The sequence below is a fragment of the Poecilia formosa genome, unplaced genomic scaffold (genome assembly GCF_000485575.1).
Source record: "Poecilia formosa unplaced genomic scaffold, Poecilia_formosa-5.1.2 Scaffold96, whole genome shotgun sequence".
Taxonomy (NCBI): Eukaryota; Metazoa; Chordata; class Actinopteri; order Cyprinodontiformes; family Poeciliidae; genus Poecilia; species Poecilia formosa.
Genome location: NW_006800035.1, coordinates 1,687,461 through 1,699,893, shown reverse-complemented (window position 1 = coordinate 1,699,893; position 12,433 = coordinate 1,687,461). Strand labels below are relative to the sequence as shown.

General features: G+C 41.7%; 1 protein-coding gene across 3 annotated transcripts in view; it reads right to left on the bottom strand.

The window, feature by feature from the left end:
• Positions 1-657: 657 nt before the first annotated feature.
• LOC103142416 (retinoic acid receptor beta) overlaps positions 658-12,433 on the bottom strand; it is a 110,661-nt gene continuing 98,885 nt past the window's right edge. For all 3 annotated transcript variants that reach the window (XM_016674461.1, XM_016674463.1, XM_016674464.1), the window contains exons 6-8: positions 8,031-8,235; positions 5,138-5,296; positions 658-4,207 (exon numbers count right to left, since the gene is read on the bottom strand). In XM_016674461.1, the coding sequence (XP_016529947.1) occupies positions 3,981-4,207; positions 5,138-5,296; positions 8,031-8,235 (591 nt within the window). In that variant the 3' untranslated portion in view covers positions 658-3,980. The remainder of the gene's footprint in view (positions 4,208-5,137; positions 5,297-8,030; positions 8,236-12,433) is intronic.

The window sequence follows — 12,433 nt, the reverse complement described above, 5'->3', positions numbered from 1 at the left end:
ATCTTGTTGAAAAGTTACTGGTAAGTTCATTTTGTCTAATGTGTTTTAAATATTCAGTCTAGAAACGTGGCAAAAATACTGGGTAAGATATTGTGGTTTTCCAGTGTAGGGGACAGAGCTACAGACGTTTGTTTGCTTGTTTATGTGTCAAAATAATAATTAAAAAAATCTGTGTTATAGATAACATTAATACAAGACTCCTATTTTACATTTTTCTGTAGAACATAATTTCTAATCATTTGTGGAAAATTTGCCTATTCACAGACTTTTTTGTAGAGGTTATGATCTTAAATATTCAAAATAAAATACCTTGGCGAAATGCTACTTAACACACTATTGACTGGAGTTTACAAAGCAGCTAATCCAGGAGTGCCATTTATTTTCCTGGCACTGGTTGACTGAACCCCTAAGAGCGAAGATTAGGAAGACGGTGAAAGTTAGCTTCTGCTGTAGTGCTAAGACGGTTTCCAATATAGTGCTATATTGAGGTATATTTGGTTTATGAGGTAACAGTAATGAACATTAACTGTTTATTATGATAAACAGTTAATGTTCAGATGGGGCGGTCGTGGTCCTTAACCCCCACCATTACTGGAGCTCCACTGTGTTCAGTGTCATAGATTGATTAAGCAACAAGAGGAGTTATTATTGCTTTTCTGGTTTAAATTTTTATTACTGTGGTATTTTTTTTTTTTTACCAGTATTCTAAATACTGGTAAAAAAGTGTGATATTATGAAATTGGTTTCATAATATCACACTATTACACTTCAGATGCTTATGGTCATATCTGTATAACCATCAGCATATAAAGTGTAATATTTAACACTTTGGATGGAGTAGCTTTTAAACAAATAAACAATTTCCCTTTTTAGGATCAATAAAGTCTGTTCTATTCTAAGTGATAAATGAAATTCTTTTTAAGCACCGCTGTCACATTTAGAGATTGGAGTTGATTGAAGGCACTTATCTCCTAGTGTTTTGGATCAGACTTGACTCTGTTTAGCTCTAAAATGAAGCTCTACTTCACTGAAGCGAAGGCGCTAATATAATCATCAACTTCAGGTGAGATAATTACTATCCACAATCTCTCAACATAACCCCACTTCCCAAAATCCAATCCACTCCTTTAACTGTAACCAGGTGAGACGTGGTAGTGTGCAAGTTTCTTTCTTGTTAATATTTTGCAGCGAAGCCGATGTTTTCCTTTTAGTTCTTCAGTGGAAATTCTGCTTAATTTTTTTTTCCTTCAGCAAAACAGACTTTAAAACGAGATTCAGTCACTTTACTGTCAACAAAGAAGTGAATATGACTCTTTTCAAAATGAAAAGGTATTGCTTTCAGCTAATGCATTAAAAAATATCATCTGTGCTGAAATATGGATTACCACATCGGAGCTGATGGGCCCTGAGGCAGTGGAGGGTCTGGGTCCTTCAGGAGGACATAACAGTGTCTTTTCTCTTATGGTTCAGCTTCACATGTGACCTTGGCTGTGGAGAAAGGCAGCTCTCCAGGATCATGTTTTAGTTTCAGAGGAACCTCCTAACGCCTCCATACCAGCTCAGTTGGATTCGCCTCCCGAAGGAAGCGTTTGCTCAGTTGGCTGTCTGGAGGGGTCAGAGGTCATCTGGAATCTCATTTTGCATCGTTAGGTAAAGCTTACACAGTCAGGTCAGAAGAGCAAGGCAAACATTTGGAGTGGAGCTACCGATCCCACCCCAGTGTGTGCTTTCTGTGTTAGCTACAATCATCCGGACCCAGGAGGCCCGGTGTTCCGGTATTTAGTGTGTTTAAGGATTGCATTGCTCCCGTGTTTCACTGGTTCAAACAAGACACTTTATGAGGGAGGAGGGAGGTGAGATGCAGAGCTCTGTTCATAAGGCCACAGCAGAGCTCCGGCGCCGTCGACAGCAGCAGATACACACTCATTAGGCCGACTTCATTCTGGGAAATATAAACCAGCTGCAGGCTGATGTCAGAATGGAAGGAAAAAAAAAACAGTTTGATCACTGAGGCAGAAACAGTTACTATGAAGGCAGACCAGAGTTTTGGGTTGGATCTGGCTGGAACAATGACCTAGATTAGGAATAGTCCTAAATCTCACCTGATTTGTTTGTTTTGCAATAATAAAAAGAAGTTATCTGATTTTTACAGTTGAGATAGCCGAATCCTTCCAGGTGAACGTAATTGAATCATTCAGCCCTGATATGAAAGGTTTTATCCCAGAGAATCATCAGCTGGTAACCAGAACCAGATGATCTTCAGATTGATCGACTGTGGTCAGCCTGTTAGAAATCCATCCGTACTCTGCGTGGTGTGGATGTTTCTACTTGGAGAAGAGTCAAACATTGTCAGTTAGTTTCAGATTAAGTCAGAAGAGTTGTATGAAGCTGCATAAACATGAAACAGCGCTCTCCAGGCAGAGATATAGTGACTAGAAGTGAACTAATAAACAGTCTGGTCCATAAATCAGATGACTGGCAATCTGATGAGCTACTGTCAGCCAAAGGGGTCACATCTGCATGTTAGCGGTTAGCAATACTCGCCCCACTGTTGACAACTTAGAAACTTTGTCTCTATATTTAGTGACTCTTCAGACAAAAATATTGGTATCGGTCAAAATCGGAATCGGGAGGTGAGGATTTTTATAGATAACTGCAATCGATGCAGCTCTAGTAGGATGAAGTCTGCAGTTCTACTAGGATCTAAGACAGAGCAAGACTTTCAGCAGATAACAGGAAGGCTGAACAAAGACTGTGTCCTCTTTCTCTTCCAGCCTGTGCTGTCATTGTCAAGGAACATGTTGGGTCTGGGAATATTTGTAGGATTTCAGAAAGTTAATGTCTGAGTTCCTATGGAACACATAGAGGGCTTCATTTCTAATGCTAACCATGCAAGCTGCCTTCATTGCATTTTCCTAATGCTAAAGACAAGTGCCTCTGCTGCTGCGCTAGCAAAACATTTCTGTTCCTATTATAGTTCTCAGAGACAGCTTGGAATCGTTAGCAGCCTTTTTCAACAGGTCAAAACTTTACAAAAAAATAGATTTTGTTTTTTTGTGAAGTCAGTAACAAAACATAAAGTGCAAGAATTGTGTCAGATTTTGATTAAGCTGACAGACAGTTTTAGCCTCTTGTCTAGGTTGTTTTACTGGGCAGACAGCCTCAGTGTGTGTGTCTGTGTGTGTGTGAATCTACTCGCTCAGGTCTGACCCGGCCGGTCTGATGAGTGTGTATCAAAGCCTCTGCTGTTTGCTTCCCTCCCTGAGGAAACAGCTGAACCGACTCAGCTGCAGGTATGGAGGGAAGCGCTGCATTCTGCAGGTGTGGATGCACACTCATCCATGAACAACACGTCACGTAACACTAAAGAGCAGTTTTAAATATACAAACAGATGGAAAATGTCTGACTTCAGTCATATCTATGTGCATTAACATTCTAGATATTTTTTTTTTTTAAAGAACTTAAAATTAGTTCTGCTTTAAACTTTGAAAATAATCAACACGATGGGACAAGCACCACAAAACTCATCCTACAAACAGAGGCCTGACCATACCATGGTATGTACAGTGTGTGTATGCCAGCAGTACGACTGATGGACAGAGATGACGGAGAAACACAGAGAGAGAAATCGTTATCAAACTCCCGTCATGCAGATACGAATTTACACAGGAGACCTGAGGAGTATCATCTGTGGTGTTTGGGGAGGCCCCCAAGGGCCCTCCTCCTGAGTCCTGACCCCAAACTACAGCTCCACTCACAGCCAAATGCAGAGCACTCATCCTTTGAGGCCTCTGTGTTGTTTTCTTTTCGAGGAGAAAAAATTTTGAGTAAATTGGAGAGAAAAATAGAAGGATTTAAAGTTAATGTTACACCAAGCAAAAGAGAAGGAATAAAGAGGTTATAGAGGGTCAGCTCCTTGTTGGCTGATCTTTTTGTGCAAAGGAATGTCTGAACGAGTTAAAGAGACACCTGGTGCCTCCTAGGGCTCGGTGCTGGGTGGAGGGGGCGTGGCCTCGTCGGGGTCCGAGGACTCTGGCGACTCGTTGTCCTTGGTGCTGGGACTGGCCCCGGCCTCAGTGGACGTGCTGCTGCTGCTGCTGCTGCTGATCTGACCGTCCTGACCCTCTGAGTTTTCCAGCATCTCCTGGATGAGAGGGGGCATGGAACCTGGAATTTCCATCTTCAGAGAGATGACTCGCTCGGCTCCTGGAGGACAGCAAGCAGAACAAGACCACTTTAAAACTTTAAACACCAGTTCAGCTAAACGGAGTTTACAGTTTAGTGGCTGAACTTCATTGTTGTTGCATTGCATAAACACAAACTGTGGAAGGACCACAGTGGTGGTTCTGTTGGACCTCAGTATTGAACCATGACATATTACTTGAACCACTGGAGAGTTGTGCTGGACTCTCCGGTCCAGAACTCAGCTGGTTTGAGTCTTACATAAAGAACAGAGATTTCTTTATTTCAACAGGAAATGTCTCATTGAAGTTAACAGAAGTCATATGTGAGATACCCCAAGGTTCAATCCTAGGACCCCTCTTAATATCTATATGCTCCCACTGGCTCGGGTTAAAACAGGAAATAAGATTAGCTACCATATTAGAACAGATAAATGTGTGGATGTGTCATAACTTTCTCCAGATGAACAGACAGAAAACTGAAGTTATTATCTTTGAACCTAAAGAGGAACGATAGAGTCAACACTCAGCTTCAGTTTTACAGATAGAAACTAGCGGTCAGACTGAAATCTAATCTCTCAGGTCAGAGTTCATCACTCTGACCTGAACCTTCAGAGACACATGAAGACAGTTGCAAAGTCGGTCTTCTGTCACCTGAAGAACATTTCCTTGACAAAATGTAGTGTCTGTTACTGGTTTTCACAATTGTTGACTATTTGATACATTTATGATGTTTTTATGTTTTCATGATGTAAAACACTTTGAACTGCTTTGTTGATGAAACGTGCTATGCAAATAAACTTGACTGATTGGTGCATTAAATTTGAGCTCATACAGTTGGATGTGAATCCAAACATGTCTACCTCTACAGACTGTTACTGGACTCCCAACCATCTCTGCTGCATTTCTAGGCCTGATCCTCTCACCGTCCATCAGATGTCGATGGCCTTCCTACCTTTAGCGCTGATGCTGCGCAGGTCCGTGATCTTCATCAGGGTTTTGGGGAACATGTGTGGCTTGCTGGGTCGGCGCTTCCTCACGTAGATCTTCAGAGCCTCCAGCAGTGGCTCCTGGAGCTGATCCACCTTGGAGGGTTCCTCCAGATCCTGGCGATCTGATATACACACACAAACACACACACACACGGTCAGCCTGGAGACTTCTGTGTAACAAGTTAATGTCTACTATATGATCAAAAGAGATTTTTACCAGTCTAATCATTAGGGTTATTCATAGTAAAACACACAAGGGATCTGATTTACCATCAGAATAATTTTCAACATTAATTTTTCAATAGAAAATTCAGCTTTTTTTTATTTGTTTTTTTTTAGCAACAAATATCAAAAGTCTTTCCAACTGTTACAGCTGACAAAATGAAGTACTGTGAAGTGATGTGAATGTCTGACTTCTGGAGGAATCAGGCTTTACAATAATATATAAAACAGTTCTAAAATCTTTCACCTGGTGGCGCTGGGGTCATCCTGTTGCAACAAGGAGGTCCTGCTGGGTTCAATATTTGGAGTGAAGTCTAAGATTTATTTTTTCATCCCTCCCACAGACTGGACCTAAGCTGTACCTCAACTGGCCAGGAGGTGGCAGTGTGTACTCTGGAATCCGATAGTGTTGGCCCCGCTGTCAGACAGTGCAGTCAGAGGTGTGGTTTACTTTTCATGGATTATGCAAGAGCCTGTAATGTTTTCCCAGGCCTGAGTAAAAGCGGAGTGAGCCCAGCGGAGAGGGAGACTGATCTCCTAACAAACTGACAGGCAGGAGGGACAGATAGAGGAATAATGAGACACAAATGTGTTCAACTCTCCAGTGAAACTTTGTGCGACTGAAGGAGAAGGACTTCTACTTCAACATTAAGGCATGTGCATTCTGACATGATGGAGGGACTCATGCTCTGGTTTTCCTCCTCAGACTGCTCTCCTGCAGCCAGCTGACTGATGCAGCTGTCTCATACCTGCTCATCCTCTCCACCTCCCCTCTCCTCTAAGTAACAGCAGCTGATTTTTAGTTCACTCTATCCAAAACCTGGCTGCAACTTCACTCTGTAGTAAATGGAGGAATCGATAGAGGCTCCCTCTGAGTTAAATAAAGGGCAGTCCAGCTCTTTGAACTGGAAGTGAATTAGCTTATTCTTTCAGGATTTACTTATTGTCCTCAAAACAGGTTTTTGCTAATAATGCGGTTTAATCAAGCTGCAGACTGTTTAAAGTTTGTTTCAGACTGAACTAAATTAATCTGACAGGTGGGATGAGCAAAGCAGTCAGAACCAACCCCTCACCCACACCCTGGGTTCCTCCACCTTCCTCCACCCCAGCAGCCGATTTGAACATAAATTTGAAAGACATTTCCCACCAGACTGGTTCCACTGTTACGAAGCTTCCAACAGTCACAGATGTTTTCTGGCTCCTGGTAAGTTTCTACTCGACTCAGGATTAATTGTTGATTAATGTTTATTTGAGCAAAATGAGTTCCATTGGATTAACTAATAACGTCCACCAGAAGAGAGCGCCGCTGGTCATCCTTATGTTGATTCAGTTGATACAGAAACAAAGATGGCGCGAGATCCCAGAATGGCAAAATAATACAGTCTAAACAGACCCCGGTGTGGGATTGAAAACGTTCTTTATGCCGTTTTAAAATGTACACACTTGACAAGCTCCTTAAGTGACACCTTAGTAACACTCACTCAGCCGAGCTGCATGGCGGAGCAGCGTCTGCCTCTCAACCAAAAATCAATGAGGCAAGGATGTGATGACAGAAAAGTGGAAAATTAAAACGTGTTGGAAAAAAACCTGATGCCAATAAGCATGGCTGATTTTGACTGTTATGAGTTAATGTGCAAAGTTGTAACATTCTATCTAGAGCAACCATGACGACCAATGAGAAGGAATCTGAACTGGAACCAAGACTAACAGCACAAAGTGTGGCTCTGACCTCTGACTGTTGCCCGACCGGACAGCAGAGAGCTGGATCAGGATGGACAGTACAGGCTGCCGTCCAGATCATGGGGGCTTATGGGTTCCATGTATTTTATTAATTTATTTTTCTGTTCAGCAACCTAAGAGGTTCCAATAAACTTATTTATAAATATGTCTGAGTTTTATAATGTGATAAAGCCACACTTTTCTGTTTATTCAGTCAATTTTTAATACACCTGCACAAAAATTATAGAACTATAATGATATGCTTCGTTTTTTAAAAGTCAGCATTTTATATAAAATTCATTCCTTCGAGTTCTGGAAATCAGTCGACCCTCCTGATACACGAGAGAACTCAGGGTTTCAAGAAAGTTTCCGTTTATCAATTAATTTCTAGTCGATTGATAAGATCAATCAATTTTAGATTAAGTCATCAATAACTTGCATACCTACTAAAGGCCCACTCACTCACAAGATACTTCAAAGTGTTTTATAGGAAGAACAAATTAACATGGAAAAAAAGATTGATTCATCCAGAAATGGTTAAAACCTGAGACATGCTCACCTAAAGGAAACACTTTAAAATGACAAAATTTCAGCAAGCAGAAAAGCTACAGCCGAATAGAACTGATAAATCTGGTTTAAAGGAAGAAACGGTTTGCCCCAGAGCTGCTGAGCCCAGGAACCAAACGGAGCCTCGTCTTTCGTTCTGGTTCTGGGATCAGGGAGTGAAAACCTCCTGGTTCTCCATGGCTCATACTCAACCAGCAACACCAGTCTGGGAGCCAGTAGACTCATGTAATGTGAGCCAGTTTCCTGGTGTTGGTCAGAACTCTAGCCACAGCATTTATTAAACACTTTACTGCATCAAATCAAAACTAGAGAGGTTTCATAAGAAGCGTTGAGTTCTGGTCTACAAACCTCCTGAGATGAGACAGATGGCGCTGAGAAGACCCGTCTCTGTGTCGTCCATCTCAATGGGCAGCAGCTGGTTGGCAAAGGTGAATACCAAGTCAGTGAGCGGGCCGAAGCCAGCATTGTGCATCTGTGTCCGATTTAGGGTCAGTCCGTCTGAAAAGGTCATGGTGTCCTGGTCAGGAGTGTACCGTGTGCAGATACGCAGGATCTGAGGGCGAAGGAAGGGAGGGGCAAGGAAATGGTCAGAACAAGCTCCATAAACAGGAAACTGAACATTACATATTTATATAACGAGATAATAATTACATCACATCAGACAATCGTTGACTCGTGACATGTTGCTGCAATTAAATTAATCAAAATTTAAGAGTAACCACAGAAAATAATCAGTCACTAGGAGCAATAAGAGGTCATTGATAACACAGCTGGCTGCATCCAAGTACAGCAATGGAAAGTTTAGAGGAGGAAAATCATGTGGTAGGAAAATCTGAACAAACACGTTCTGTAGCTGAACGAGGTTCTGGGCAAACCTTCAGTTAGCTTGCAGGAATATGAAGCAGATTCAGTTGTTTTTATCGGTTTCTGTCCCCTTAAACATACAAGAACATTTATGGGAATATATAATAAATAAATGAATAAAATAGCTTATTATATTAGCTGCATACCCACAGGGTGGCACCCTCCTCCCACACACACACTTTTCTAGGAAGGCAAAGCAGAAGACAGCACTCCCCTGTCTCACATGTGCAACCAATGAGGCTCTCATATAGCATGTAGCATAGCCTAACGCTAGCTGCTTTAGCAGCCAGAAAACCTCGGAGAAGCAAAACAGTGACCTTCCACTAACCCCTGCAGAATCACCTTGCTCTGACTGTGTGCTTGTGTTTGAGTGTGTATGCATGTGTGTGTGTGCACCTAATGATGCAGCTGATTGTGAGCGTGGAGCCTTTGAAGCGGTTTGAGTGGGCTGCCTCTGACAGTGAGTGACAGGCGTGTCTGCAACATGAAACAGAATAAAACATGGCTGCTGGCGGTGGCTCTCACCGGCTGGCCAGGCCTGCTCCCAGACACACTCCGGCTCTGTCCCACACATATACATCCATACACATTTGTTTGATCTCTCCTCTGATACGCCCCTCACCCAGCACAATGGCTGCGTCCTTCACCATGGAAATGTGCTGCTGAACAGATGATGATGGCTGAGCGACAGCCAGAAAACCATCACAGTCGGCCTTCAACTTCTCAACCCCGCGTCCCCGGTCTTTCCCTCCACCACTGCTTCGTCTCATCAGACAGTAGGACCAGGTCAGTGTTAGCTCCCAGACCATCCGTCAGCATGCCAGTGCCTGGACGACCAGACCAGGTCAATAAAAATCCATTTTCAGAATAACGTTCTGCGCATGTGCTGCTAGTTTATCCAGAGTGGGCTCGTTTGTTTGCAGTTCCATTTATCATTAAGAAACATCTTTGTGAATAATTTATAGATTTTATTGTCAGCGGTTTCACAGCTCTCTTACAGTAGTGTGAAAGCAGACTGGGTTGACATCCTCTCAAAACATGCATGTGGTGTTATTTACGGTTCTTTTCAGGCGTTTGATGCATTTTGCTGAGCAGAAGTTCAATTCTCATAACTGTTAGTTCAACCTCCACAACATTTACTCATCTGTGCTCACCACTGTAGCAGCTTCTCATTTATTCCAAGAAATTTCCAGTGCTTTTGCACATCTGTATTGTCTCTGTACATTTATCTACTGTAAATGCTATAAAACTAATAATCTTCTCTTCATTGGTTTAGTTCTCGCATACAAAAATAAATAACAGGTCAAAATATGTCAAGGTAATTTCTATTAATTTCTTTAGCAGCTTTCTCAGAAAACTTATCCCAGTTTGAAGGATTTCTTTCAGGTGAATCTCACCTTTCACTGATCAGGAGGATTGTGTGAAGCATTAGTTTGTTGTAAGCAATGACAAACATGAATCCTATGATTTAGCTCTAAGTGACGTTGTCTGCACCGTTTCAGTTTAGATGTGTCAGAATGATTCACAGTATTATATGTTGTTTCCTCCAATCAGCCCTACTCAAAACATGTTTGTGTTTGTTGTACTGTGAACATCCATCCATCCATCCATCCATCCATCCATCCATCCATCCATCCATCCATCCATCCATCCATCCATCCATCCATCCATCCATCCATCCATTGATTGATCGAGGCCCAGACTTCTCTCTCCCCAGCCACATTTGCCAATTCCTCCAGGGGAATCCCAAGGTATTTCCAGGCCATTTGTTTTAGATGATGCATCCATAACTATATGTGTTGATAATAGAACAATTCATGTGTCTTCTGATATTTTAGATCAAGTAAATATGGCTGTACCATAAGAGCTACTGTCTATTTCTGAGCGGGTAACCATCTGGTTCTTCAGTCACTACTCACAGCAAACTGTACAGTGAAAATATGAAGCATCATATTCACTGTTTTGTGAATAACATATGCTACTATAGGTTTCAAATGGCTGCGCAAATAGTATCTGTCATGAGCATTTTCAGGTGTTGTCACCAATATCAAACGTTTTTTACTCAGACATGAAGAGAGTGGACTGTCATAATGAAAACATGTTCAGGTTTTGGCTGTCTGGGTCACAAACATGCTGTCAGAACTTTTTATTTTGCTGAAACTTTCATTGAGATGGAAACTTTTTTCTTTTGAGGAATGAATTATCCATTCTGAGCACGTGGCTGACTTTTGCCATGGATCGGGTTTTGCAGTTTGTGTTATTTGTTTAGAGAAATGCACCACAATGCTTGAAAAAAGATGGCCTGGCAAAACTATCCTAAACCCTGGTATTTCACCACCTTATGTGATATTTTTGAGATCTTATGTGACAGAGCAACACAAAGTAGTGCATTACTGCAAGGTTAAAAGGGAAACACAAATAAAAATCTGAAAACTACAACCTATTAACAGAATCCAGTAGAACCACTTGTGTTCAGAGTCACATAAACAGTAAATAAATTCTGCTGAAGGATGAGATCATGATCTCAGACCTTTTCTGACTCAGTCACTCCTGTCGGCCAACCAGTTGTCTGCCTTTCCCTTCCTCTTCATCACTGTCCTCCTCTCTCTTGGCCATGACATTTATAATGAAACATTCACATGGAACACAACTTTGCACCTTGGATACACGATGTTGCATATTGTTACTTTATATTTTAACCGTCCTGTCTGAACCAGAGGCCTCCACTATCCTCAACAAGCATGGAGCCGAGGCTTAAAACTCGTCTTCAAAGTGGCCAGGGGTTTTTATTCTCTCTTTCAGAGTCTTTTGCCGGCTTTATCTTGAAAAGGGGGGCATTCTTCTTTTTTAAAGCCACGGTTATGTTTATACAGTTAAACTGCATAATGCACTTCCCCACATCACAGGAAGCACAGTGTTCAAAAGGTCGGATACGTTTACACCTCTATTTCATCTGCGGCCTCTTCTAGACAGCGACGTGTTTCTGAGCCTCTGGAAGTGTCACCTTGAAGTCTGAATGAGGCTCTTAAGATTTTCTTTTTTCAACAAATCTCACCAACATTTGCATTTCGCTTTGAGCAGAAGCAAAACTAAACATATTGCCATATGGCAGACACTTTCTCTTTTAACGGAGAAACCCAGTCTCTCTCTGAAATGTCCAACCTGATTTAGGTATTTATTTCCATTCCATGATAAGAAATATTTCAGTAGATGTTAACATCACTGCCCTACACATGCACACGTTTACCTGGGACAGCAAAAAACGAGAATACTAATTAATATAGAGCTATTGTATATGTTCATGATATAAATTTTTGTGACATGACTGACAAAAGAACTCAAGGCGATTATAAAATGTCAGTGTATAAACACAGCTTATACATTATGATCTCAGAATGATAACATAATGCATTTTACGTCCAGATCCAAAACAATAAAAATGACCTTGATTGTTTCTAAAAATAGAATAGAGCCCTAGAGGTCAAAAATGTAAAATGCATAACAAACCTGTCATCAGTGTTTATACGTTCTCCCTCCTCCCCCCGTCTGTGCAGTGAATGTTAAATACCCCACCTGCCCCACCGCCCTCCCCCCTCCACCTCCCACTCCAGTATGCATGACAGAAACAAGAGGGGAAGAGAATCAGCCATTTGCCATTTTCCATCTCATTATTGCAGTTCCATTACTACAGCATGTCGCTTCACTTAACAACTGCTAAATGACAAACAATCACCCAGCAGCCTGCAGACATTTCCGCATCTGTGCTCAATAAAGAACACACTATCATTAACAAACACAGAGCCACTGACTGGTCATCAGTGACAATATAAGAAACACACACACACACACACACACACACACACACATGTTCACACACACACACACAC